A 26,329-nucleotide genomic window follows, 5' to 3' on the forward strand; every position below is an offset into this window, starting at 1 on the left:
TACACTCCTGTTGTTTAAGAACTCTATATTTTATGCCAGTTATATAGGCTGAGTCAAGATACCCTTGGGGAAAATATGGCTATTTTCTCAAAGTTATCAACTTTATTTCTGTATGTAAAGTCCAGACTTTATTAGATGTTTCTGACTCTCAAAAGACCATTATTAGGCTATGTCTCATTTAGGCTTTAAAAAATTGCATAATAAAATAGCATAAGTAGGTATAAAGTTGAAACACAAAGTACGTACATATTTCTTTCTAATATGAAGAAGAGTGTCAGGTTTCTTTTGGTACAGCCAAAAGATTCCCAGCACCAGGGCATCCTAGTAAATTAACACAGATGTCACAGGGTATTTTAAATTTTTGAGAGTAACACATCTGTTGGACACAACACAAACTACTACTTCAAGGTACTTTAATTAGCACTAAATTTTCTCATGACAGTGTATCTTTGCAAAACCAGGTTTTCAGCAGTTCTGATAAAAAGTACTATGCAAAAAGCACTGTGGAACAGGAAATGATACTGATGGTGTCCAAGCTGGTTCCAAAGTCTAAGAAGGTGGCAGTGTTCACAGTTACTCATGGTTATGATATAAATTCTTATTAAGCTGTTTGGACCCACCTGTTAATAAATAGAAGTATTAGGTACTTCTTTTGGCTTAGCTGTGCTGTGAAAAAGTTACTGCAACACTAAAGGGCACCATGAGCTGAGAAAGTATTGAGGACATCTGTGGCATAGGCAAAAATACACTAAAACCAAAGTCACTTCATTGTTCATTTTCTACCTAAGAAATTTTGTAAATAGTTATATATGAAAGGGAAAAAATATATACAAACGTACATACAAAGTTTGGATTTTTATTGAAATCTTGTGTTAGGTATCAAACAAAATCTGCTTTCTTCAGATAAAAATATTCTCTCAGATGTCTCCAGATAACTGCTAAGTCTAAGTTGGTCCTTTAATGTCTTATTTTACTTTTATTGTCCTCATGAAATGTTCGTATACACTCAGGATGTTCCCAAAAGGATTTTTATCGTGTAAAGGATCGTACATGACGACCTCTACCACTGCCTCCACTGACAAACTTTCCTCTTGAGCCTCCACTGCCGCTATTTGCACTTGCCCAGGAAGGTCCAAGTCCCCCACGACCTCTGGAAGCACGGTCACGAGGACTTGGGCGGTAGCCTATAAAAAAAAGAATATAGTTTTTAGTCATAACACCCTTTACATTCCCACTATAGAAATAGTAACCTATAAAACTGAGCTCAAACTAAGAGAGGAATTACTCTTTGCCCCTTTAAAATCCATGTGCAGGTTCTTTCTGTAAATGTGATGAAGACTGCTGAACTGTCTACCTTAAATAGGTAAATTGTATGATATGTGAGAATTATATCGCAAATAAAGCTGTTATAAAAAAGTAAGTGAATATGAAACCAAAAGCTACCTCTGACCAGAAGAATTCTGGACTTGATACAGTAATGTTTGAGGAAAAACAGGTTATGTGCCTACTCACACAACACCAATATTATAAACAAAAATAGAATCCACTGTATGAAGATATCTCTATTACTAAAATACTTTGGTCAAAAAAGTATCTTAAGGATTGGCTTTCATTATCAGCACATCACTGTGAAACTGCTCAGATTATACGTGTATTCAGAATCCAGAATTTTTTTATTCCCACAGAATATGAACATTGGGCATTCATTTGCAGATATAAAATTAAATTGACTTTAGAATTATAAGTCTATGCTCTAAAATATCCTCTCTCAGAATGAGAGTATATGACATCTGACAACTTAAAAAGGATTCACCCCCACGCCCCACCCAATTCCCTGCCTCAGCGATATCAACTTGGAAGGATGTATACCTGTAGAACTAAGTGGTCGCAACGGTGGAAGAGGTCCTCTGTTAAAATTGCTCTGGCCTCCACGACTTTCATTGTAAGTTCCTCGAGGAGTATTCTGAGCACTCCAACTGGAGCCTCTTGTCCCCTCCCGACGACTGTAGTTTCCTAAAAAGAGAAAACACAATCAAAATCTACTATTTTCACAACTTCAACTGAATTAAAAAAGACTCAACAGGCTTTTCTTATTCTTCAAAGTAATGAAAGAGAAACAGTGAAATTCTGGCTTATATACTACAGTGTGGCAGCATCGTATGTGGTTAGAAGCAGAGGCTCTACAGCCAGACCGCCAGCATTCAAATACTGGTTCTGTCACTTACATTTATATATCCTGGTCAGCTGATAGTTTTCTCTTCTGTAAAGTGGGTGTACTAACAGAATCTACCTCAAAGGGTTGATATGAGAGTGTTTTACATAATAGTCCCAACACAGCTATGTATTTGCTATTAATATAAACTGCTATTCACTTTCACTACCAACCTCTTTAACTCAGCAGCATGAAAACATGTCAACAATCCACTAGCGAAGTATAATTTCTACAAGTATACCTAATTTCTGAAATCTTGAAACTTTTTTTAAACAAGGAATAATGTTTAATAAATCACAGAAGCAAAAAATATCATGCAGTAAGTTAAAGTAGCCACCTTTGACAATCAATAAAACAAGTTTTGTGGTTTTCTGTTACATTCCACAATAGTAGGGGCGCCTGGCTGGCTCAGTAGGTGGAGTATGCAACTCTTGATCTTGGGGTTGTGAGTCTGAGTCCCACATTGGGTGTAGGGATTACATAAAAATAAAATCTTTAAAAAAATTTTTTCCACAACAGTAACTTAAAATAAAAGAAACAAGATTTGTAACTTAAAGCTCTGCTGTGCAGGGGCGCCTGGGTGGCTCAGTCGGTTGGGCGGCTGACTTCGGCTCAGGTCATGATCTCGCGGTCTGTGGGTTCGAGCCCCGTGTCGGGCTCTGTGCTGACAGCTCAGAGCCTGGAGCCTGTTTCGGATTCTGTGTCTCCCTCTCTCTGACCCTCCCCCATTCATGCTCTGTCTCTCTCTATCTCAAAAATAAATAAACGTTAAAAAAAAATTTTTTTTTAAAAAAAAGCTCTGCTGTGCAGTGGTCTCCCTAGAGCCCATAAGGAGGGTAGCATTCTGAAACAGGTATGACAGGTGTACAACATTTCAAATGGAATTCATTCACAGGCAAAATCTTGAAATAATTTAAAACAGATTAAATAGGGGTGTCTGGCTGTCTCAGTCGATAGAACATATATCTCGTGACCTTGAGGTTGTGGATTCGAACCCTATGTTGGGTGTAGAGATTTAAAAATAAAATCTTAAGGGGCGCCAGGGTGGCTCAGTCAGTTGAGTATCCAACTCTTGATTTCAGCTCAGGTCATGATCTGAAGTTTGTGGGATCAAGCCTGTGTCAGGCCCTCCACTAAGTGTGGAACCTGTTTAAGATTTTCTCTCTCCCCCTCCGCCCCTCTCCCCTGCTCACACATTCTCTCTCTGTCTCTGTAAAATAAAATTTAAAAATAAATAAATAATTAAATCTTAAAAAAAAAAACACAACAAATTAAATATAACATCAAGAAGCAAGTAGATAAGAGAATCAATGGTTAACTACGTAGAAGAATCCTAAGGAAATTGTTGGCAAGTAGAACTGTGAGATTGTATATGTACTATTCAGAAAGGATAAACACAATTTTCAATAAAAAAAGGAAAATAATTAGCCAACTGACTTCTTTTAAACTTATCACTAAACATGCAATTAATTAAATATTAACCTAAAAAAGATTTTTTCTGGGGTGCCTCGGTGGCTCAGCTGGTTAAATGTCCAACTTCAGCTCAGGTCATGATGTCGTGGCTCGTGAATTCAAGCCCTGCACTGGGCCCTGTGCTGACAGCTCAGAGCCTGGAGCCTGCTTCAGATTCTGTGTCTCCCTTTCTCTCTGCCCCTCTCCTACTTGTACTCTGCTCTCTCTCTCTCAAATTAAACATTTAAAAAAATTTTTTAAATTGTTAAAATTTTTTTAAAAATTAAAAAAAAAAAAAAAAGATTTCTTTTTTCTATCCAATAAAGTACTCAGCAAATAGTTACCAGTGGTCTGAGAAGTCGCTTAATTGTAGTAACTGAAAAGTACTTCATCTGAATCACTTATATCTAAATCACTTCTTTTAAAAAAAAGTGATTTTTTTTTAACTTTTTTAAACGTTTATTCATTTTTGAGAGACAGAGAGAGACAGAGCATGAGCGGGGAAGGGGCAGAGAGAGGGGGAGACACAGAATCTGAAGCAGGCTCCAGGCTCTGAGCTGTCAGCACAGAGCCCTACGCGGGGCTTGAATTCACAAACTACGAGATCATGACCTGAGCCGAAGTCAGACGCTCAACTGACTCAGTCACCCAGGTGCCCCACATCTAAATCACTTCTATTAAATATGTTAATATTCCAATATTCTAACCCACTAGAAAATATACATAAATAATTACCTTTTGAAGCAGGTGGTGTGAAAAACCTATTCTGACTGTGAAAAGCACCCCGTCCTCCTCGATTGCCTGAAAATCCACCACGAGAAGAAATCTTCTGTGATACTTTGAGTGGTCGTTTTGGTGGGGGTATTCCATCTTGAGGGACCACTTCTTTACTTTCAGCTGCAACAAAGTCATCCACGTGCATAGATGGTGGTCTGCTTGTGTTCTGTTTTCTCTGACGAAAAATATCATGGGGTCGTATACCCTGTCCAAATCCTCCCCTGCCCCTTCCTCTTGGTGGTGGCACAACATGAGCTCGTTTGGCAGGTTCGATGTATTCAGACTTCCCGCTATTAAAATAAAAACACTCCATGAAAACTTATTCTTTTTTTTCCTATTTCCAATGAATATTTAAGTCAGTCTTTGTAATATTGAAAACTACATTTCAATTAGTTCTTATTTCAATTGTGTTAACACTGCAAACATCTCTATTCCTCTCCAGGGATGGACAACAAAACTAGCTAAGAATGGTACTCACATTTTATGATATGACTAACAATTATTTAAAATAATCCAGTTCACCTCTTGTTCAAACCTTCCAAACTCTCATAAAGTAGAAGAACATAACAAAAGTACCAGGGATATCCTGGCCAAAGTATTATCTTAAAAAAAATTCCAAACAATATTCATGACTCAAGTATTATGTCAACTTCCTTTTTTCTCTTATAGTTAGTGTCTATCTTAAAATACATTGCAAGAAATAAGCTTCCATGACCACTGTCAAGATCTTCAGTAGAAAAAGTTTTACCTTGAAGTTATAAAGGTCTCATGCTTGTGCTTCCCAAGTTTGAATCCTTTAGTAGTCTTAGTTCTCCCTGGAGACGATGGTTCTGACAAAAATGAGCGCTCTAATTCTGAGTGCAAGTCAAAGTCACTACAGCATTTTTCAGAGAGCTCAATTAGGTCAACCTTTACCTGCAATCATAAAAATTAAACAAAATGAAAAATAATCTTAAATATAATTATTAATGTAACATTTATTAAAATTCTTATTTCCTATAAATTAGCTTTGACTCTCATAATAAATAAATTATAGGTCGGCCTCTTTCCCTCATCCTTTTTTTTTTTTAATTAATTAATTTTGAGAGAGCGAGAGAAAGAGAGGAGAAAGAATCCCAAGCAGGCTCTGCACTGTGAGCAGGGAGCCCAACACAGGGCTTAATCCCACAAACCAGAGATCGTGACCCGAGATGAATCCAAGAGTCAGACACTTAACCAGCTGAGCCACCCAAGTGCACCCCCCCCCACCTTTTTTTTAAAGAATTTATTTTTAAGTAATCTCTACATCCAACATGGGGCTTGAATTCACAATCTCAAGATCAAGAGTTGTATGCTCCATTGACTAAGCCAGTCAGGCACCCCTTTCCCTTATCCTTTCAAAAAGCAACATCATTGGTAGTTAAAAATCTTAGGAATTCAGCTGCATTTTGGAGGGATGGAAGAGAGTGGCATTCTTCCTCAAAGAAGGGTTGTCAAATTTGGGAGGCCTCTGCTGTCTGACAAGGAACTCAGAATTTATCTATATAAATTAATAAAGTAGCATCTCCAAAACGTTTCCCAAAGAATCTGAAAATAACATACTTTGTAAGCCCTGTATAGTCAACATATCTATTATAAAAGGATTCTGTGCCACAGATCTCAAAGTTCTATGCATTTAATGAGGGTCCAATCTAAGTTTACTTCCAGAGAAATAAAAATTATGTTTACTTAAGTTTTATTTAAATTTAGCAAACCTAAAACCCCAAATTTTCTAAACCATGTAAGGTTACAATAAAGACAGTTGTGATTCAATATAAAAGTTATAAAAAAAAACAACATCCTTCTAACAAATATTTTAGATCTATGATGCTAGATATGGTAGGTAGCCCCTTAACCTCTTGCACCTATTTAAATTTAAATTAATTAAAATTAAATAAAAAATAAAATTCAGTTCTTCAGTCACACTAGCAACATTTCGTTGTTCAACAGTCACATAAGGCTAATGGCTACTATACTAAACAGAGCACATTTCTGAACATTTCTGTTACTGCATACAGTTCTATTGTACAGAACAGTTCTAAAGAATCATTGGCAATTTACACTAAAGAAGAAATTATTATTTTTTTTTAATTTGAGAGAGCGTGTTAGCAGGGGAGAGGGGCCGGAGAGAGAAAATCTTAAGCAGGCTCCATGTTCAAGGTGGAACCCAACATGGGGCTCAATCCTACAACCCTGGAACATGACCCAAGCCGAAATCAAGAGTCAGACACAACCAAATGAGCCACCCAGGCGCCCTTTTTGTAATTTTTAAGCAAGCTTTACGCCCAATGTGGGGCTTTAACTGACAACGCCAAGATCAAGAGTCACATGCTTGCTCTACTGACTAAGTCAGCCAGGCACCCCAAGAGAAATTAATTCTTTTTTTAAAAAATGTTCATTTATTTTTGAGAGAGAGAGAACAGGGGAGGGGCAGAGAAGAGGGGGACAGGGAGTCTGAAGCAGGTCCTACATCGACAGCAGCAAGCTTGATGTAGGGGTCGAACTCACATAAACTGAGATCATGACCTAAGCAAAGTTGGACACCCAATTGACTGAGCCATCCAGGCACCGTGAGAAATTAATTCTCTAATGCAATTTAAATCGGATTTTATGCGATATTAAATTTTTTAATGTTTATTTATTTTTGAGAGAAAGAGACAGAATGCAAGTGGGGGAGGGCAGAAAGAAAGGGAAACACAAAATCCAAAGCAGCTCCAGGCTCTGAGCTGTCAGCACAGAGCCTGACACAGGGCTCAAACTAACGGGTGGTGAGATCCTGACCTGAGCCAAAGTCAGACACTTAATCAACTGAGCCTTCCAGGCACCCCAGATTTTATGCAATAGTTTAAAAGAAGGGAAAGGAGCTCTCAAATATATTAAATACACCTTAAGCATGAAGTAAATAATTCTTTTAGTCTTATTGCATATAATAAATACTAACACTTTTTGGACCAGGGAATAAGCAAATATATTTATTTTTCTGATCAAGAAAAAAATAATACATAGTATAATATGTGGCTGAAATCATCCTCCCTAATATGGCTCTGAGAAACATAAATCACCATGCTTCTAATTTTAAATGTTTAACTATACTCTTACATGTTCAGCATTACGTTTAAGAATGCGAATTCCCTTTTGTACCTATGTTATTTTAATAAATAGATTCTTCACATTTGCCCCAAAATTAAAAGTAGATTGCCACAATACCATTCCTTTCCTTAAACCCCAAAACAGAAATGAATTATAATTCTGTGGGATACTTTTCTCTATTCTATACCCTACAAATATAAGAAAACAAAGTGCCTCAGAGTACTTAGGCAAAAACATAATTTTTCCCCAAAGAATCTCATTCTCAGGGCACCTTGGTGGCTCAGACAGTTGAGTGTCCAACTCTTGATTTTGGCTCAGGTCATGATCCCAGGGTCAAGACCTGCATCGGGCTCCCCACCAAGAATGGAGCCTGCTTAAGATTCTCTCTCTCCCTCTGGCCCTCTCCCCTGCTCTCACTCTCTCTCTAAAAAACAGAAAAAGAAAAAAGAAAGCATCTCATTCTCAAATATACAGATCACTAACTAGAAAGAAGCAAAATAAGTAGCATAAGATACTGAATGTCCTGGATACCATTAAGTGGGCAGCCGATATGAAAATAATGCAGTACTGGTCCTCAAACGGGCCTTTTTTTGTTTGTTTTTAAGATTTTATTTTTAAGTAATCTCTATTACCCACGGTGGGGCTCAAACTTACTATACAATGAAGAGTTGCATGCTCTACGACGGAGCCAGCCAGGCATCCCCTCAATGGGCTTTTAACAGCCATACAACATGTATCTTATTTTAGTGCTAATAATACACACAAAAACCAAAAAAATCAACAATAACTTTTTTCTAAATATTTAGTAATAAAATTACTTATACCAAATCCAGATCTGTATCAATCTCTTCAGCCTGAAATGGAGTGAACCACATGGATTTCAACTGATCATCCATGACATCAGCTAGCACATATGCAGTCCTAGAACAGAAAAGACATTTGGTAAAAAGCAGAATTCCAAAATCAAATTATTTTAGCTTATCTTCTAAGCAAAATCTGTACAATGTACAATTTAAAATGTCACCCTCAAAACTGTTAGTAAAATTAGTACTTAAAAGCCAAGTTTATTACACTGTAGCAATGTGTACAGAAACTGGCCATATTTAATTTTTCTAAATTTAGAGAGTAATTCCATCACACTGAATAGTTATGCTCTAGAAGTATCAGTAAAGTATAGCCTCCATTCTGCCAGCCTGCTTGTGTATAGCCTGTAAGATAGAAATGATTTATTATTTAAGTTTTGTTTCATTTTGTTTTTAAGTAGGCTTCACACCCAGCACAGAGCCCAACATGGGGTTTGAACTCACAACACTGAGATCAAGACCTGAGCTGAGATCAAGAGTCGGATGCTTAACTGACTAAGCCACCCCAGGTGCCCCTATTATTTAAGAGTTTTAAAAAAACATAGGAAACAAACAAAATGCTACAGAAGAATATGCAACATAGGCTGAATGTGGCCTACAAAGCCTAGAATTTTTATTATCCAGCCCGTAACAAAAATAGCTTGTTGGCCCTCTCTAGACCTCGGTCATTAAATATACAATACTCAACCACAAAACATTGCTTGTTTTACCTATTATTAAACAGATTCTGGAGAGATTCTGGAGCTGAAAGTACTGGTTCTATATCCTGGTCACCAAGAGGTAAAGGATCACCAGATGACTCCAGCATCTGCTTAAGTCCAACTACATTGTCCAACAAAGAATCCAGATTGTCATCATCTTTTGAATGTTCCTAGATATAGACAAAAGCAGAATAAGATGATACAGGTAAAACTTGAACATTTATGCCCATAATCTACTGACTCTTTAGTAGAAAAGGTTGTATTTTTTGATTACTAAGAAATTTGGAAAACTGTCAAAAACTTATGAACATTAAACATATTCAAATAAAACAAATACCAAAAACATTTGTCATTTTATTTCTAAAGAATGGTAGCAGGGGACATCCTGCATTCAAATAGATAATTCAAAAACTAATGCCTTCTTCCTTAAGATTCATAACAGTATGGAGGACTTCACTCCAAATTATTAATTCAAAGAGTTATTTCAAACTTTATTACAGGTATCCACCTGAAGGTTCACTATTTAAAAAGGTCACTGAAAAACTTGCACTAGTCAAAAAGAGAAAAAAATATATCTTAGGAATGAGCAAATGTTTTTATTTTGCTTCTGTTTTTCTTTGTTTTTTGTTTTGTTTTTGTTTTTGTTTTTGTTTTTGTTTTTGTTTTTTACCAAAACAAGCTTCTCTAGTTCAAGGAACAAATTTTCTGGACTTTCTTCTTTGCTTTGTAGAAGCTGTTTTAACTCTGCAGCATTAATACTCATTGTCCGTGACGGATGAGTTCCCTCTACTTCCATGAGACCACTATCATCTCCACAACATCCCTGTAAATGTCACACACAAGTTAAATTTGAGAGCAGAGAAATTTGCAAAGATGCTTCCACACTTATACAGATATTTAAGCCATTTGCTGCAATCTTCCCCTAAGTGTTTTGGTTTTACACCAGTATAAATGGCTAGTTTTAAGAAAGAGTTAATCAGCTTAAGGCTGAAATGCATTTTCTTTGAGTAAGACTCACATAATAAATAGCTAAACACACATATTCAACATACTAGCAGCAAGGTTTCTTAACAAAAATATCCAATGGCAAATACACTGGCACTTGCTGGGCATGTAACATACTGATTGATACTTAAGTTAATAAAATGCCTACTACTAAAATAAAGAACTGATGAAACCTGAATTTATCTTTCTAGAGATAAAGCAAAGAACTAAAGTAAACAGTAACTATTGTATTTAGGGCTATATTCTGTAATGAAAAAAGTTAATATTTCCTGTTTTAAAAAAAAGTAAGCCATATAGTAAAAGGTATTAAGATAGTGATACTCCCAAATTTCAATACAATTCCTATCAAAATCCCAGCAATCTTTTTGCAGAGACTGATATAGAGATGGAAAAGTAGATTAGTGATTGCCATGGGCTAAAAGGGGAAAAGAGGAGTTTCTGTTATGGGCACAGAGCTTCTTTTTGGGATTACGAAAGCATTCTGAAATTACATAGCAGAGATGATTGTACAATATACTAAAAACTAAAGGGGTGAATTTTATGAGATGCAGATCATACTTCAATAAACACATTACGAAAAAAGCAGCAGCAGGAAGGAAATCTAAGGTAATAGTGGTAAAATACAAAAGAAAATGAAATATGAAAGGTATTATAAATAAAACTGATACGAATGACAGCTGCTGAAGAGGATGAAGAAAAGGAGGAAAGTTGGCTACTATTTCATGATTTCTATCGTGAAGTTCAGGGAAGATCATGATATAAAAGTAAGACAGATAAATCAAGTTTATGGGGGAAGATAATGAATTTGATTTTGGATATTCAGAGATTCTATCAAGTAGCCAAGGGCAAGGAGAAACAGGAGAGGGAAAAGGTGCCAGATAGGATATTAGAAGGTGTAAGATATATGTCATAGATAGAAATGAAATGATGGGGGAGGGGCGGAAGGGATATTCTCCTCTGATTAAGGAAGGAAACAACAGGTTAGAAAAAACAGGGAAAGAATCTAAGGGAGAGTGAAAAGATTTAGAAACCAAACAGGATGGCCTTGACCTTCCCAATGAAGGAGGTAAGAAAAGGAAATGCACTGGTGAGGGATGAATAAAAGCATTAATTAGCAGTCCTCAGGGACCAGCAGCTTCTGGATAACAAGAATGAACACTGGTTAGTGGTTTTTGATTAGAAACTGTTTAATTGATGACATGCATAAGAAAATCTGTCAAACTGATTTATTAACAACACACCACTTAGGATCTGGTAAAACTAATTAGTCTTCCATTACATAAAAACTCCTAAAATTTCTTTACGGTAGCTATAGTGCTACCATTAAATATGCTCTTTACCTTTCAGAATCAAAATCTGATCTTTAATGATCAAAGCATCTGGTAAACTTAATCACTTTAATAAAGTATATCTGACACAAAGCAAACACAAATCTGCCAGTAAAATCAGTATAAAAAAAAACTACAAAAACAACAGGCAGCCAAGAGGTGCTTACTAGAGTAAAACAGAAAAAAATTTTTAAGTAGGCTCCATGCCCAATGTGAGGCTTGAACTCAAGAGCCAAGTCTCATGTTCTCCTGACTGAGCCAGCGAGGCATCCCTTACTGGAGGAGTAGATATTCTTAATATAAATTACACGCATTACATGTTTACTAAACAGTAATTTTACTTAATTTTACCTTATGAAATCATCCCATATTATATTTATTTTGGTAAAACTGAACTAAACAGGTCCTCCACAATTCTTCCCAAACACAAATCTTAAATATGAGCTGAATTTTTTTTTTTTTTTTAAGAAAGAAAGCGTGAGCAGGGGAGGAGCAGCGAGCTGTGCTGACAGCAGCAAGCTGGATGTGGCATTTGAACTCACCAACCATAAGATCATAACCTGAGCTGAAGTCAGATACTCAACCCACTGACACACGCAGGTGCCCTTGAGCTGAATTTCTTAAACCAGTGTTGACAGAATACAGACCCACAGGATGTTAACAGTATATGCACATGTACACGTACACACACACACACACACACACACACACACACACACACACACAAAGTATTTTGCAGGCAATCCATTTGGGAAAAGCTAGATTAGACTATAGTAAAGCAAGTTTCTATTTATCCAGGAACTTTCAGAACTTTTAGTATACTAATGTGCACAGTTAAGTTCCATCAGGGGAGACTTTTCCAAACTTATCTGACCAAAAACACTTTTTAAAGGCAAGCCTATTAAAGGTTTCTGGAATTGTGTCCACAACATATACTAGATTTTGGAAAATATGATGGGAGAGATTTTTTTTTAAAGTTTATTTATTTTGAGAGAGAGAGAGAGAGAACGAGCGCACGTGAGTAGGAGATGGGCAGAGAGAGATGGAGACAGAGAATCCCAAGCAGCCTCCACGTGGTCAGTGCACAGCCCGACGCAGGGCTCAAACTCACAAACCATGAGATCATGACCTGAGCCAAAATCAAGAATCAGAGGCTTAACAGACTAAGCTACCCAGGTGCCCCAGGAGAAATTCTTAATTAGATTTTAACAGTAAGATTTTAGAGAAATAGATACTTAGTATCTATGATGGATCCAAAATACCCTAGTGTAATAAACTTTGCAATCACCCCGAAAGCACAATATCCAAAACACAATGAGTAAATGCTCAATTAAATGACAGAAGGTAAATATCTGATTAAGAGACTAATAAAATTTGACTGCCCTGAGTGTCCCTGGCAAGATAACTCAATGTAAAAAATTATATAAAAGATGAAGGCTCTGTAAGGAGTATTTTTCTCTAAGTTGCCAAGTTACAGAGTATTCACAAATTAATGATGTTTAATAGATTTAAAAAGAGTTCAGTAAATTCTACTCTAAAACACCTACTTTTTTAGAAATTAAAACCTTGCATTTATAGTCGGGTAAGGACACAGGAAAAAAAAAAACATTATTCTAAGTTCAAACTTCCAAAAATATTTCAAGATATTTTTGAATGCAAGTGATTTTTTTTAACTTATGACAAAAGTCTATAAATTTAAAAAATACCAAATACATACATATACATTTATGTACACTTACCATTGTGTCAGAGTTAAGAATTTGTCTCATAAATTCCAAAAATGAAGATGCAAGTTCACCTGTGTCCTTACTAAACGTGCTGACCACTCGTTTCAGTAAACTATGCAGAGCATTACTGTTTTTCCTCAAAGAACTGTAAATAAAGAGAGAATATGTCTCAAAATTTAAACATATAAATCTAGTATGAGAAATAAACGATCTCCAGTTCAGACAGAACAAAATTCAATCCATCATTTAAAAAATGTTTTGGTGTGCCTATGTACACAACACCATTTAACAAAGCAATATCTACAGATACCTTCTTTTAAAAATAAGCTTCAAGCCCCCCACAAAAAAAGAAAAAATTTCCCCCAAATAATAAAGATATAAAACTTAGCAAAAGAAACTCCAAATTCCCTATTTTTTATACTTTTTATAGCCTGAGGATTTCTCTAATACAAGGAGGTTATAGCCGTCTCAGAAGCCTGACCAGAAAGCCTGCTTTATGTAATAATTATTATGTAAATTATTTAATAATAATTATTATTATTACTATAATTTGACAGAAGAAAATCAAGGGTATAGACTGGGGGCCTGCAAACTTTTTATGTAAAGAACCTAATGGTACATATTTTATGCTTTGCTGGCTAAATAAAAACGCAGTCTGTTTCTCTCTATACACAACACCAGTGTCAGTCACTACTCAACTCATTTGTGTAGTGGGAAAACAGACATAAACAGCACATAAATGCTGGCTATGCTCCAACAGATCTGTATTTATAAACACTGGTGGTCAGCTGAATTTGACCTGTGGCCCATAGTTTGCCAATTCCTGATATAGGTAGATTTAAGTATAACAATCAACCATATCCAAGTCCTGCTAAAATTATTCTATACAATTACACAGCTCTTTGTTGATCAAAAGAGAATTTCAAGGACAAAGTATTCTAATATTCAAATGTGCCCTTTGAGTTGTAACAATTCATAATTAATCAAAATGAAAATAAGATTATACTAACACTAAACATGCAGTGTTTACATTTGAAAAATATAACTCAGATGGATTCTGAGATGCCATCATAGAAGACTTTGGTAAAACAATACAAAAGAGAAAGATAAAGACTCCTGCTCTTGAGAACTTTATAAAATACTGGAATGGACAAGGCACAACACACAGGAATGAGATTAAATACAAAGATAATATGATTAATGGAAAAAGAATGGATTTAAAACTGGACTACACCAATTACTAGTCTCTACATATAACCTTAAGCAAATACTTCCATGATCTATTAAAATCTGGGGTCCACTACATACCTATTAGAATATCTAAACTTTTAAGCTGGTATTTTTATTGCTCAACTTTTTTTTTTTAAGTTTATCTTTTTATTTATTTTGAGAAAGAGACAGAGAGCAAGTAGGGAAGGGGCAGAGAGAGAGGGACACAGAATCCCAAGCAGGCTCTGAGCTGTCAGCATAGAGCCTGACGCAGGACTCGAACTCACGAACTGTGAGATCATGACTTGAGCTGAAGTCAAGAGTCAGATGCTTAACCAACTGAGCCACCCAGCTGCCCCTGCTGCTCAGCCTATAAAGAAGTTGTCTATAAAAAGGTAGTACACTGATGGAACTGTTCTGTATGCAACTGTGGCAATAAACACATGACTCTATACATTTGTCAAAATCCACACAACTGCACAACATGAAACATGAATAAGGTTACAAGGAAAGAGAGAAAGCTAGAATCAACATCTAATATTAGAGTCAAAATATCAGTATGGACTCATTTAAAAAAATACATACAAAGTGATGAATCACGGGAATCTACCCCCAAAACCAAGAGCATACTATATACACCGTACGTTAGCCAACTTGACAATAAATTATATTTTAAAGAAAAAAAAGAAGGAGGAGGAAGGCACTTCAATCAACCAGAGCAATGAGGCAAGCTGGATCCTGTCTGCCTCCCCTTGTTACAAACAGCCAAGCACCAAGCTCAGGAATAGAAGGGCTATTCTCCTTTGGGATATCTGATGCTGATGGCTGTTACTGAGCACAGAACCCAGTGGGAACCTGATGGCCATCCCTAGGAGCCCGCTGAGTAAGTGCCAGCTCCATGGCTCCTAAGGGTGAACGAAGACAGAGTCAGAAACACAGTAACAGAGGGAATCGCTGCAGTCAAGACCAAAGTGCGTTCAACATTTCCATCCAATGGGAATGTGATCAATGTAGAATAGAGATCTTTAACTTTATTTCCCTTAGGCCCAGCAAAGAGGCCAGCTCCCCACTAATACATCTGGCCCAGCCTCCACACAAACAGCTCTCGGCAGGACCCCTTCTGATGCCCTAGGGCTCTGGATGTCCATGTAGTCCTAAAACCAAAAGGCCAGGGCCCCTTTGGCTTAACCTGTCCCACAGTCACAAGGGCTGGTCCACATTTGACATACGCAAGCCAGAGATAGTGCTCTGAAAGACTGAATTTGTATGGACCCTGAGATGAACTCTGATGGATAATAAAGCAATGTCATGAAACTTGAAAAAAAATAATAAATAAAAATAAAAATACATACATACAAATAAATAGATACAAAAAGAAATGTAGACATATATATGCATGAGTTAGGACACAGGCATATATTTCCTAGCTCTATCCAATAAGAAGAAACAAAATCAGTGACACAAGCTGAGCAACAAAATGAATAACAATAGTATCAGATTATCATACAAAGAGAAAAAAAATAATGTCCATAAATTCATACTTATATCCCTGAATAAGTAAATAAATGAGGAGAAAGTGGTAATTCTTCTTTATAGAAGGATAATTAATAAATTAAAAAGGAATAAGAGAGAGGCACCTGCATGGCTCAGTCAGTTAAGCTTCCTGACTTTGGCTCAGATCATGATCTCACAATTCCTGAGTTCAAGACCCATGTTGGGCTCTGTGCTGACAGCTTACAGCCTGCAGTCTGCTTCAGATTCTGTGTCTCCCTCTCTCTCTGACCCTTCCCCGCTCATTCTCTTTTGCTCTCTCAAAAATAAACAACCATTGGGGTACCTGGGTGGCTCACTCGGTTAAGTGTCTGACTTCGGCTCAGGTCATGATCTCACGGTTTGTGAGTTCAAGCCCCGCATCGGGCTCTGTGCTGACAGCTCAGAGCCTGGAGCCTGTTTCAGATTCTGTGTCTCCTTCTCTCTCTCTCCCTCCCCGTCTCAAGCTCTGTCTCTCTCTCTCTCAAAAATAATAAACATTAAAAATTTTAAAAATAAAAAATAAACCACCAAAAAAATTAAAAAAGGATTAAGAGAAATAGGAAACCAGCACTGGGATACCACAGTAAAACCTGCCACATGCCTAGATTCACTGATGAATACTAAAATTAGTGGACAAAAGGGTTTTTGTTTGTTTTTAACAATACTTTTAAATGTTTATTTATTTTGAGAGAGAGATAGAGAGAGAGAGTGTGTATGTGTGTGTGTGTGTGTGTGCGTGTGTGTGTATGAGCAGGGAGGGGCAGAGAGAGAGGGAAAGACAGAAAATCCCAAGCAAGCTCTGCACTGTCAGTGTAGAGTCCGACCCAAGGATTGAACTCACGAACTGTGAGATCATGACCTGAGTGGAAGCTGGATGCTCAACCTACTGAGCCAACTGGATGCTCAACCTACTGACTAAAGTTTTACACAGAAATAAGATCCTGTATTTGCACAATGGAAATATATTTTGGAAATATATTCTCCAAAATATTTAATTAAAAATGTAAAATTATTAAGTTTACAGTGCAGAATCCTGACAGACAGCACCTCAGTCAAGTGATCAAAGTGGATATCATCAGAAATATATCAAGCATTTCCTAATATGGTGCACTAAAAGAGGTATTTCTCTCTGTGTAATCTTCTCAATAAAGCATAATCTCAATCTAATTATGAGAAAAAATCAAAGCTAAATTGAGGAACATTCTACAAAATAACAAGTACTCTCCAAAAATGTCATGGTCATGAAAAACAAGGATACAGGACACAAAGGATACATCACAACTAAAAGCAATGTAGGATCCTGTCTTGGATCTTAAAACAGAAAAAAACATTAACAGAAAAACTGTAAAATCTAAATAAATTTTGTATTTTAGTTAATAGTATTATGCCAAGGTTAGTTTCTCAGTTTTGGTAAATATTTAGTGGTTACATAAGACATTAACATAGGGGTAAAGGTGGATGAAAGGCATATCTGAACTCTGTACTATTATTTTTGTAATTCTTCTGAAAGTACAATTACCTCAAAAAAGAAAATTTTTTGTGACGTGCTTCAGGGTTGTTGTTAGAACTATGTAAAAAGCATAAATAGTGACCTGCTCATAAGAAAAAAAAAGGCAGATAAAAAACCAGATCATTCTTTGCCTCTGCTCAAAATCTTACAATGGCCCTTATAATAACCCTAAAGGCCCTTGATCTGCTGACCCCCATCTTCCCCCCAGGTTACTTCTCCGACCTATGCCCTATCATTTTTCTCCTTGCTCTCTTACTCCAAAGATAGCCACCGTGACCTCATGACTGTTTCTCAGACACATTAGGCATGCTATTTGTGATTGTTCTCCCCCAGGATATTAACATGTTTCACCCTTCACCTTTGGGTCTTGGTCTTTGTTCAAGGGTCACCTTCTCAGTGAGGACTTCCCTGATCACCTCCCCGTATTTCAAATGACAACTCCTACCCTCACTCTGGCACTCACCAGCAGCTTGAACTGCTCTATTTAATGTTTTTCTGTAATATACTATGTATTTTACTCAATCTTTAGTACCTAGATCAGTATCTGGCCCAGAAGTGGCATTCAATAAGTATTTGTGGACTAAATGAATCCAGTGTCCATTTTTATTCTTTCATAGAGCCTACTATGTACCAGGTTTCTAAATGCTGGGGGACTAAAGTCAAGAAGACACAGTCCCTTTCTTAGGGTAGCTTATATTCAAATAAACAATAAATCTACATAATGCAATGTCAAACAGTATAAATACAGTGAAAAATATAAAGGGGGATAAGGAATGGGGACTCAAAAGATAGACTTATTTTAGTGTTTTGTTGTTGTTGTTGTTGTTTTACTTTAAGTAGGCTCCACGCCCAACATGGGGCTTGAACTCATGACCTTGAGATTAGAAGTCACATGTTTGGGGTGCCTGGGTGGCTCAGTCAGTCAAGCATCTGACTTCGGCTCAGGTCATGATCTTGTGGTCCGTGAGTTTGAGCCCCACATCGGGCTCTGTGCTGACAGCTCGGAGCCTGGAGCCTGCTACAGATTCTGTGTCTCCCTCTCTCTCTGCCCCTCCCCTGTTCGTGCCTGGTTTCCCTCTCAAAAATAAATAAACATTAAAAAAAAAAAAAGCCTCACATGCTCTACCAACTAAGCCAGTCAGGCACCCCAGGATACACTATTTTAGACAGGTATTTTGACAGGAAAAATATTTATACAGATACATGAGTGAAGTGAGAAATAAGTCTTATAAGGATCTAGAGGAAAAACATTTTAGGAAAACAAAACAAAACAAAAAAGTCTGGAGGTAGAAATGAGCTTGACAGGTAGCAAAACTGAGGATAAAAAAGCTATGAGGTTAAGTCAAAGAGATGAGCAAAGGCCAGATTGTATACAGCCTTAAAGAACATTATAGAGTTTGGATTTTACTGCAGTATAATAGGAAACCACTGGAAACATTTCAGCAGAACAACAAATGTATCTGTTTTAAGTTGTTTTTTTTTTTTTTTTAACGTTTATTTTTGAGACAGAGAGAGAGCATGAATGGGGGAGGGGCAGAGAGAGAGGGAGACACAGAAGGAAGCAGCCTCCAGGCTCTGAGCCATCAGCCCAGAGCCTGACGTGGGGCTCGAACTCACGGACTGTGAGATTGTGACCTGAGCTGAAGTCGGACTCTTAACCGACTGAGCCACCCAGGCGCCCCTGTTTTAAGTTTAAAAAATCAGTCTGAATGCTCAGAAAATAGATTTTAGGGGGACAACAGTGGAAGCAAGAAGTAGACTGGAGGCTACTGAAATGAGTCATGCACGAAATGACAGTGAACTGGACAAGGGTGGTAACTACAGAGTGGACAAAAGTGATCAAATTAGGGATAAATTTTGGAGGTATAATCCACTGGACTTACTGATAGGTTGCACGTAGGAAGTAAGGAAAAGAGAGAAATCAAGATCTTGGTGTTTTGTGTGGACAGTTAACGTGATAACACTTACTGGGATGAACAAGACAGAAACATGTTTGAGAGCAAGAATTTCAAGAGCTCTCCTTTAAATCTGTTCAGTTTGAGATGTCCAATAGAAAGTCAAGCAGAGACATCAAATAAATGGATGGGTTATTTGGAGCTTAGAAGAAAAATTAGAGCTAAAGAGAGAAACTGGAATAGGTTAAGACAACTTAGGAAAAGATTACCAATAGAAAAAAGACCAGAAACAGGAATCCAGCAAAATTAAACATATCACACATAATACTATGAGAGCTTAGGAATGGAGGAATCAAGCAAAGTTTTTTGGCTTTCCTGGAGATGGAGAGTAGAAGATGAGCTTTAAGGATATAGAGTAAATACCCAGGCAATAGGAAAAGGGGCATTCCAGAGTAAAATGTAAAGATTATGGTGAGAGACTAAGAAGGCGGGGTAGGAGGAAATGGAAAACTTGGATTTTCAGCAGGTGCCACCAACTGAAAGAGAATATAAAAGAGGAGACAGGTTTTTCAGGAGAAGGAAGTGGAGAAGGTAGGAGCCAGCACCAAAGAGCATTTGGAACGCAAGTTTTCAACCAATGTTACAAGAATTAACGAGAAGCACAAACATGTTTCCTTCTCCTTTCTGTCTCATAATCCTACAAACTTCTACAAATTTCCAAGCAAATCTACATAACATCCAGCTACCTTCCTAGAGAAGAAAAAGATGAGGGCATGGACAGAGAGACTGAAGCAGAAATTACACTTGAGGTTTACATCATCTCAAATTAATTTTATCTCAGCCACTTCTCTACAGAATAAAAAACACAGAATCAGCACAGAGTATCACAGCACCATCACAGCACCATCACTTCTGTTTGTTTGTTTGTTGTTTAAGTAGGCTCCACACCAATGTGGGGCTTGAACTCACAACCCTGAGAAAAAGAGCTGCATGCTCTACTGACTCAGCCAGTCACGCACCCTACACCAACCATCACTTTTAAAGGACTACAGGTAAATGTATCAACAAAACAAAAACAGTGTGAATTAATACCCCTGGAACAGTAAGATTCCCTTCTTAAATACTGTAAGATGTCCACATTAATTTGTCTATCTATTCAATTTATATTTTAATGCTGAAGATTGGATTACTAGCACACTTCACTACTAAAAAATCCTTTCCATAAATACAAATTTCTCCACATGAAAGAAATCACATCTTCAGCCTTCTACAACAGCAATGAATTAACTAATTTGGGGAGGGATGACAGAGTGAAAAGTTAAATCCAAGAATATATTAAATTAGATAAAGCATTACCTTTTTAAATGAAATAATCCATAATCATGCTCTGCAAGAAACATCATTGTTCTGACACATGTCAGTAGACAGCTATAACTGCTCTCAGAATTAGCTAGCATAGCCAGTAGACAGTCACAGATTGAGGCCATCAATTCTTTGTTTGGTAGAGAATTGGAGAGCTGCTCCAGTTCAGAAATAGAACCTTCAGAAGAGTTTGGCAAAATAAGCGCAATGTCCTGTGAGGGTGGAGAGGAGTAGGGAAAAATTTTTCTTTCATTATTATCACAATCGATTAACATTTTTATTTCAGAAACACACAGCAACTAATACTTAGTAATTATCTCATCAAAACATTGTCACCTTCCCACACCAAATATAAATTCAAACACATTAAGAACAATGGCGTCATTTTGCTCTTCTATAAAAGGTAATTCAAGGATATACACTTAAAGAAACAAAGACAAATATTTTACTTTACAATATTTTTACTTTAAAAGAATATCTCTTTTTAAGCTTGCACTTATTTGTTTGATTGTTTGTCTGGCTCTATGCCCAACGTGAGGCTTGAACTCATGATCCCAAGATCAAGATTTGCATACTCTACTGAATGAGCCAGCCAAGTGCTCCTACACATTTTTCCTTCTGTACTGCACTGAGTGTAGTTTCTATCTTCAAGTGGTTACATTCTTTTGGTACTAAAAGATTTTAAATCATGTGTTATTGATTCATTTGAATATCTTTTTAATTTATAAAGAAATCATTCAATGAAATAAATTTTTAAATGTTTATTTAGTTTGAGAGAGAGAGAGAATGCATGTGCGGGAGAGGGGCAGAGATAGAGAGAAGGATAGAGAATCCCAAGCAGGCTCTGACTGAGCCACCTAGGTGCCCCCAGTGAAATTAATTTTAATGAACATATTGGAATTTAAAACATCACAAAAAGAAATGGATGGAGCAAATAAACATTTTAAGCATTGTCTTTCAACTAAATATTTTCCTCTAGTTTTTATATACTTTTTTTTTTTTTTTTCCAAATTTTTTTTTTTCAACGTTTTTTATTTATTTTTGGGACAGAGAGAGACAGAGCATGAACGGGGGAGGGGCAGAGAGAGAGGGAGACACAGAATCGGAAACAGGCTCCAGGCTCCGAGCCATCAGCCCAGAGCCTGACGCGGGGCTCGAACTCACGGACCGCGAGATCGTGACCTGGCTGAAGTCGGACGCTTAACCGACTGCGCCACCCAGGCGCCCCTAGTTTTTATATACTTTTAAAATTCAAGTTTTTCAGCACTAAGCAAGTTTAACCAACAATAACTAAAAACTCTCACCACTCTTTTTATAGAAGTAAATAAAGTAGATTTTACAGAAACATTTTTAGGGATGTCTCATTGCCTTTAATCACTTCAACATACTGTAAACTAGTATTCAACATGGGTTACAACCAAAAAACAAAGTTTGAATCAGAAGGCAAATATAGTAAGATGAGGCCAAGAATGAGGTTTACGTGATCAGGGCAGCTATGGTGCTATGGTGTCATTCAGATTAGTCATAAAACCTGACCTGGGTTATATAACAAACACCAGTCAAATGGACACTTTAGGGTATAAGGACTTAAAATATCCTCTCTGCCAGGTCCAAAACTATATTCTACCAGGTCCTCTTTTTGTGAAAACAAGTCACACCAAAAATGCTCCTTCTTAGGTGTTAAATGTAACCAAACTGGATTTTTGTCAGCTGAATAAAGATAATCTTCCAACATGGGATCCTATTAAAAATATTCTGCCTGGGGGCACCTGGGTGGCTCAGCTGATTAAGAATCCAACTCTTGATTTTGGCTCAGGTCACAATCTCAGAGTTCATGAGATCAAGCTCCCTGTCAGACTGCACTAACAGTATAGAGCTTTGCTTGGGAGTCTTTCTCTCCCTCTCTCTCTCTGCCCCTCACCCTGCTTGTGCACACGTGTGCACTGTCTCTCTAAGTAAATAAATAAATATTAAAAAATATACATTCTGCCTGAAAAAAATCACATCTGATTAGACAGGAGCACTATGATAAGCTAAGTACCATTAGGTATAGAAATCTTAAAAAATCTCAATCACAATGAGATTTAAAAGTTAAAACAATTTTCATTAACTCATGGAATTATAAACTGGAAGTCAATAATACACAAAGGTAGAAATACTACTACTTTTGGTCAACATCTGTAAGGAGAGTAGTCGGAAACACACTAAAACTGTAGTAGCCTATGATACCTTCAAAAGTTGTCCTAACAAAAAAACACATGGTATTAATTCAACCAATCACAAAGCTGTAAATTTCAAGAATGAATCTGTGTATAAGTGGAATGAAAATGAACATGCTGGACATAACCAACCCCAACTAATATAGTGGCACATAAAGTAACTATCCAATGATGCAATCTCATAAAGAGCTCTTCAGAGAAACCTGTGAAGTACAAACCCAAAGAAAGCTATGAAGCACCAAACCATTTTATTATTGGTTCACTGGTCAAACAAGATCTCCCCGAACAACAGTAGGAATAATAAAACAGATGAGATCTCTGTGTTCACAGACAAGATTTATATAAAGGGAAGCTTTGGAACCATATACAAAAAATGAATTTATAAAATAACTATAAATACCTGATCACAGAGAGACTGCAAAATGGATGTGATATATTCAACACATTGTTGGCGAATAACACTGTCTCCAGGAGACCGCACCAAAGCTAACAGATCCTGGAATATCTCTGCATATCTTTCATCACCTTTAATAGTTCCATTAATTAGATGCAAAATAGCTAATTTACAAGCTTTGTGTGAAGCCAGAGCATCAAGAAGAGCAAGCAACCTGGTGGTTTGGCTAGTGTACTGTTTTTCTTTATCTTCTGAAGTGCTGAAATAAAATCAATACATTTAGTAAACAAAATTCTTAACTTTAAGGCATTATTTAACTAATATTTATTTTCCAACACATATCATCTTACACAAATCTTGTATAAAATATTTCAATCCTTGGATATTATGACTTCTTTGGAATTTTACAATTATTATAAAATTTTATAAATTCAGATTTCAATATATATTTTTTTAAATCAGAGTACTTTATAGTTCACCTTTTAAACACCCAAAATCAAGACCTTCAAGGTATCTTGCATGTGAAATAAAGTTTTCCAATTAAAAACAATCTACATATATTCATATACATACACAAATGTGTATGTATACCTGTGTATATGTGTACACACACACATATATATATACATATATATATGTATATATACACACACACACACATATATTATCTGAGCATTCTAAACCCTGGTTTCCACATTCTAAGTGAAAAAAAATGTATGTGTCAAAAATAACTTGAGGAAAAAATGTTTAATACCTTTGCAAGTCTTCTACAATCAAATCCAACACAGTTCTCATAATCAGAAGTGCAGTTGGTGAGGCAAGATCACACAATTGAACACAAATACGCCGTAACATATGTTGAATGGGCTGGCAGGTTGTGCCAGAGAAAGAGCGAACTATTTCTTGGAGCAACTTTGCTTGAACATGAAGGTGCATGCTCCACAATTTTCGGGTGTTGAGTGCCACTGATATATCATGTGGCTCAATAACCTGTTAAAAAAGTATATTGTGTGTGTACGTAGATTTTCTTTAATATTTATTTATAGTCACAAAAATTGTTCAGGAAGAACTGTTACGAAAAGAACACATGCTTAAAACATTTTTCTATTATACAATTAAACATTTGCTTGAATTCAATTCATCTAGAAAATCTTATTGTTCTCAGGTTAGCAGTCAGTAGAACAGAGTCCATTGGTGAACCAACCTAGTTAATGGCAAATTCTAACACATGATAAAGGGGAAAAAAAGGATTTAAAAATAACAAAAGTACAAGTATACATAACAGCATAATAAAATTCACATTAACAAAAATTTATTAAAATGTTGCCCCCCATATTTCTTTAATGACCAACTTGCTTCAGTTTTATCTCACCCTCATCCGGTTACTTTATGTCTTTTTTAGGGGAAGGGGATGAGGGTTGTGGGTTTGTTTTGTTTTTTTTTTAACAAAATCACTGGCTTTTTTTAAAGCGTTACTGCAGTCATTTATAAGATGCATGTTATATGGAAGTGATACCTGAGTTGTTTGCATGGGCAATGGTAGAGGCAGCAGCTCTGAAAGTAGTATGAGTCCAGAAAAAAATCCTTCAGGAACCTTCAAGATTGAAGAAAGAACTTCTTTTAACATTAAAGACCAAGTATTATTGGCCAGTGTCTCTTCTGAGATTGTGAGTTTTTCATTAACTCCTTGTGTAAAAGTCAGTAAGATATCAATGATATCATTTTGAATTTTCTGTTCATCACTATCCAAACGACCTGAGAGAGGGATAGAGCACAGGAGCATGTGTAAAGTCACAAGTGCTGAAGGAACACGCATGTCCTTAAACTCAAAGGATCCACCTCTCAGGAGTTCCGTTAACATAGTTTTAAGAAGAGTGAGTGTGCAGCGAGCCATTGAAATAGTAGTAACTCTGTGAAGGGTAGTCCCCATGTTGACATGGAGCCTCCAGGGCTGAGTCAGAATACTGTTCAATTTTTGTAGAACCCGAATAAAGGTGTCCATTCCTTCAGCAGAAAAAAGCTGAATAACGGCAAGATTCCATTTCAGGTCTTTCTGTTGACCTTTATATAGGATAAGGGGAAAAAAAACTAATTACTTATATGTTAATAATCAGTTAAGATTTTTTAATATTTTATTTAATAAATGACATTTATACTAGGCCTTAAGAATAGTTTTTAATGTATAATAGCCATATTACCTTCAACAGGAGGTGGTGGACACGCGACATTACAGAGAACACGCAAGGCAGTGGTAAGGCCAACTCCTTCTGGGGTCATCAAATTATCGATATTCTTTAAAAATAAAAATGAACAGAAAGTTTAATTCTTGGTGCTTTGATACAAATTGAGAAAAAATTCCCAAGAAGGCATTAGTTAAAAATACATCTCATAGTAAGTACTTACACTTTAAGTATCTTAATTAAATGTAAAACATGAATAATGCTTATGAAGTTTATAAAAGTTATTTTATAAAATGAATAATTACAAAGTGCAAGTAGATTAAAAAGTGCTGATTAAAAACAAAGGTAACATACAAAACTGAATGAGACTCCTTGTATTAAGAATTTAAAATAGTTCTTTATCATATAGTCTTTCTAAATACCCTCCCTCCCAAAAATGAAGCAATAACTGATTTTACGGAGCCTTGTGGGCACTAAACCTCTTTTAAAACTGAGGAAGCAACAAGGAAAGTTTTAGCACTATATAACATACACTTAAATATAGATACCTAGTTGTGATGGTCAGTTAGGACATGGCTAAAGGAAAAAGAAATACAGTTGCCTATGTCCTTAGCACCTGCCCATGCCATGTTTCCTGACAATAGTTATGTCTGTTTTTGTAGTTTCTACAGAGAAGCACAGATGGTTTGAAAATCCTCAGAAAAAATAACATTTAAAAATGTTACTCTTTCAGCTTCTAAACCTCAGAGGAGGAACTTAAAAATTAGAAAATTCCTTTCCCTTATACATTTTTCACCTTACATCTTTTCCTCTGATTTCTTCCTTGCTGCCTTTCCATGATAATTCCACAAACT

At 36.4% G+C, this 26,329-nt stretch overlaps 1 protein-coding gene across 3 annotated transcripts in view; it reads right to left on the reverse strand.

Annotated features, from left to right (window-relative positions):
- Window positions 1–836: 836 nt before the first annotated feature.
- The window catches only part of VIRMA (vir like m6A methyltransferase associated), a 58,326-nt gene continuing 32,833 nt past the window's right edge, over window positions 837–26,329 (reverse strand). For 2 of the 3 annotated variants that reach the window (XM_019453486.2, XM_019453485.2), the window contains exons 12-24: window positions 25,494–25,587; window positions 24,812–25,356; window positions 24,050–24,285; window positions 23,302–23,554; window positions 20,677–20,894; window positions 13,186–13,318; window positions 9,784–9,936; window positions 9,123–9,283; window positions 8,374–8,470; window positions 5,190–5,356; window positions 4,400–4,731; window positions 1,870–2,013; window positions 837–1,184 (exon numbers count right to left, since the gene is read on the reverse strand). In XM_019453486.2, the coding sequence (XP_019309031.1) occupies window positions 1,030–1,184; window positions 1,870–2,013; window positions 4,400–4,731; window positions 5,190–5,356; window positions 8,374–8,470; window positions 9,123–9,283; window positions 9,784–9,936; window positions 13,186–13,318; window positions 20,677–20,894; window positions 23,302–23,554; window positions 24,050–24,285; window positions 24,812–25,356; window positions 25,494–25,587 (2,688 nt within the window). In that variant the 3' untranslated portion in view covers window positions 837–1,029. The remainder of the gene's footprint in view (window positions 1,185–1,869; window positions 2,014–4,399; window positions 4,732–5,189; window positions 5,357–8,373; window positions 8,471–9,122; window positions 9,284–9,783; window positions 9,937–13,185; window positions 13,319–20,676; window positions 20,895–23,301; window positions 23,555–24,049; window positions 24,286–24,811; window positions 25,357–25,493; window positions 25,588–26,329) is intronic. The other variant, XM_019453487.2, reaches the window with a different exon arrangement.

The sequence above is a fragment of the Panthera pardus genome, unplaced genomic scaffold (assembly GCF_024362965.1).
Source record: "Panthera pardus isolate Hobbes unplaced genomic scaffold, ASM2436296v1 HiC_scaffold_7, whole genome shotgun sequence".
NCBI classification, from domain to species: Eukaryota; Metazoa; Chordata; class Mammalia; order Carnivora; family Felidae; genus Panthera; species Panthera pardus.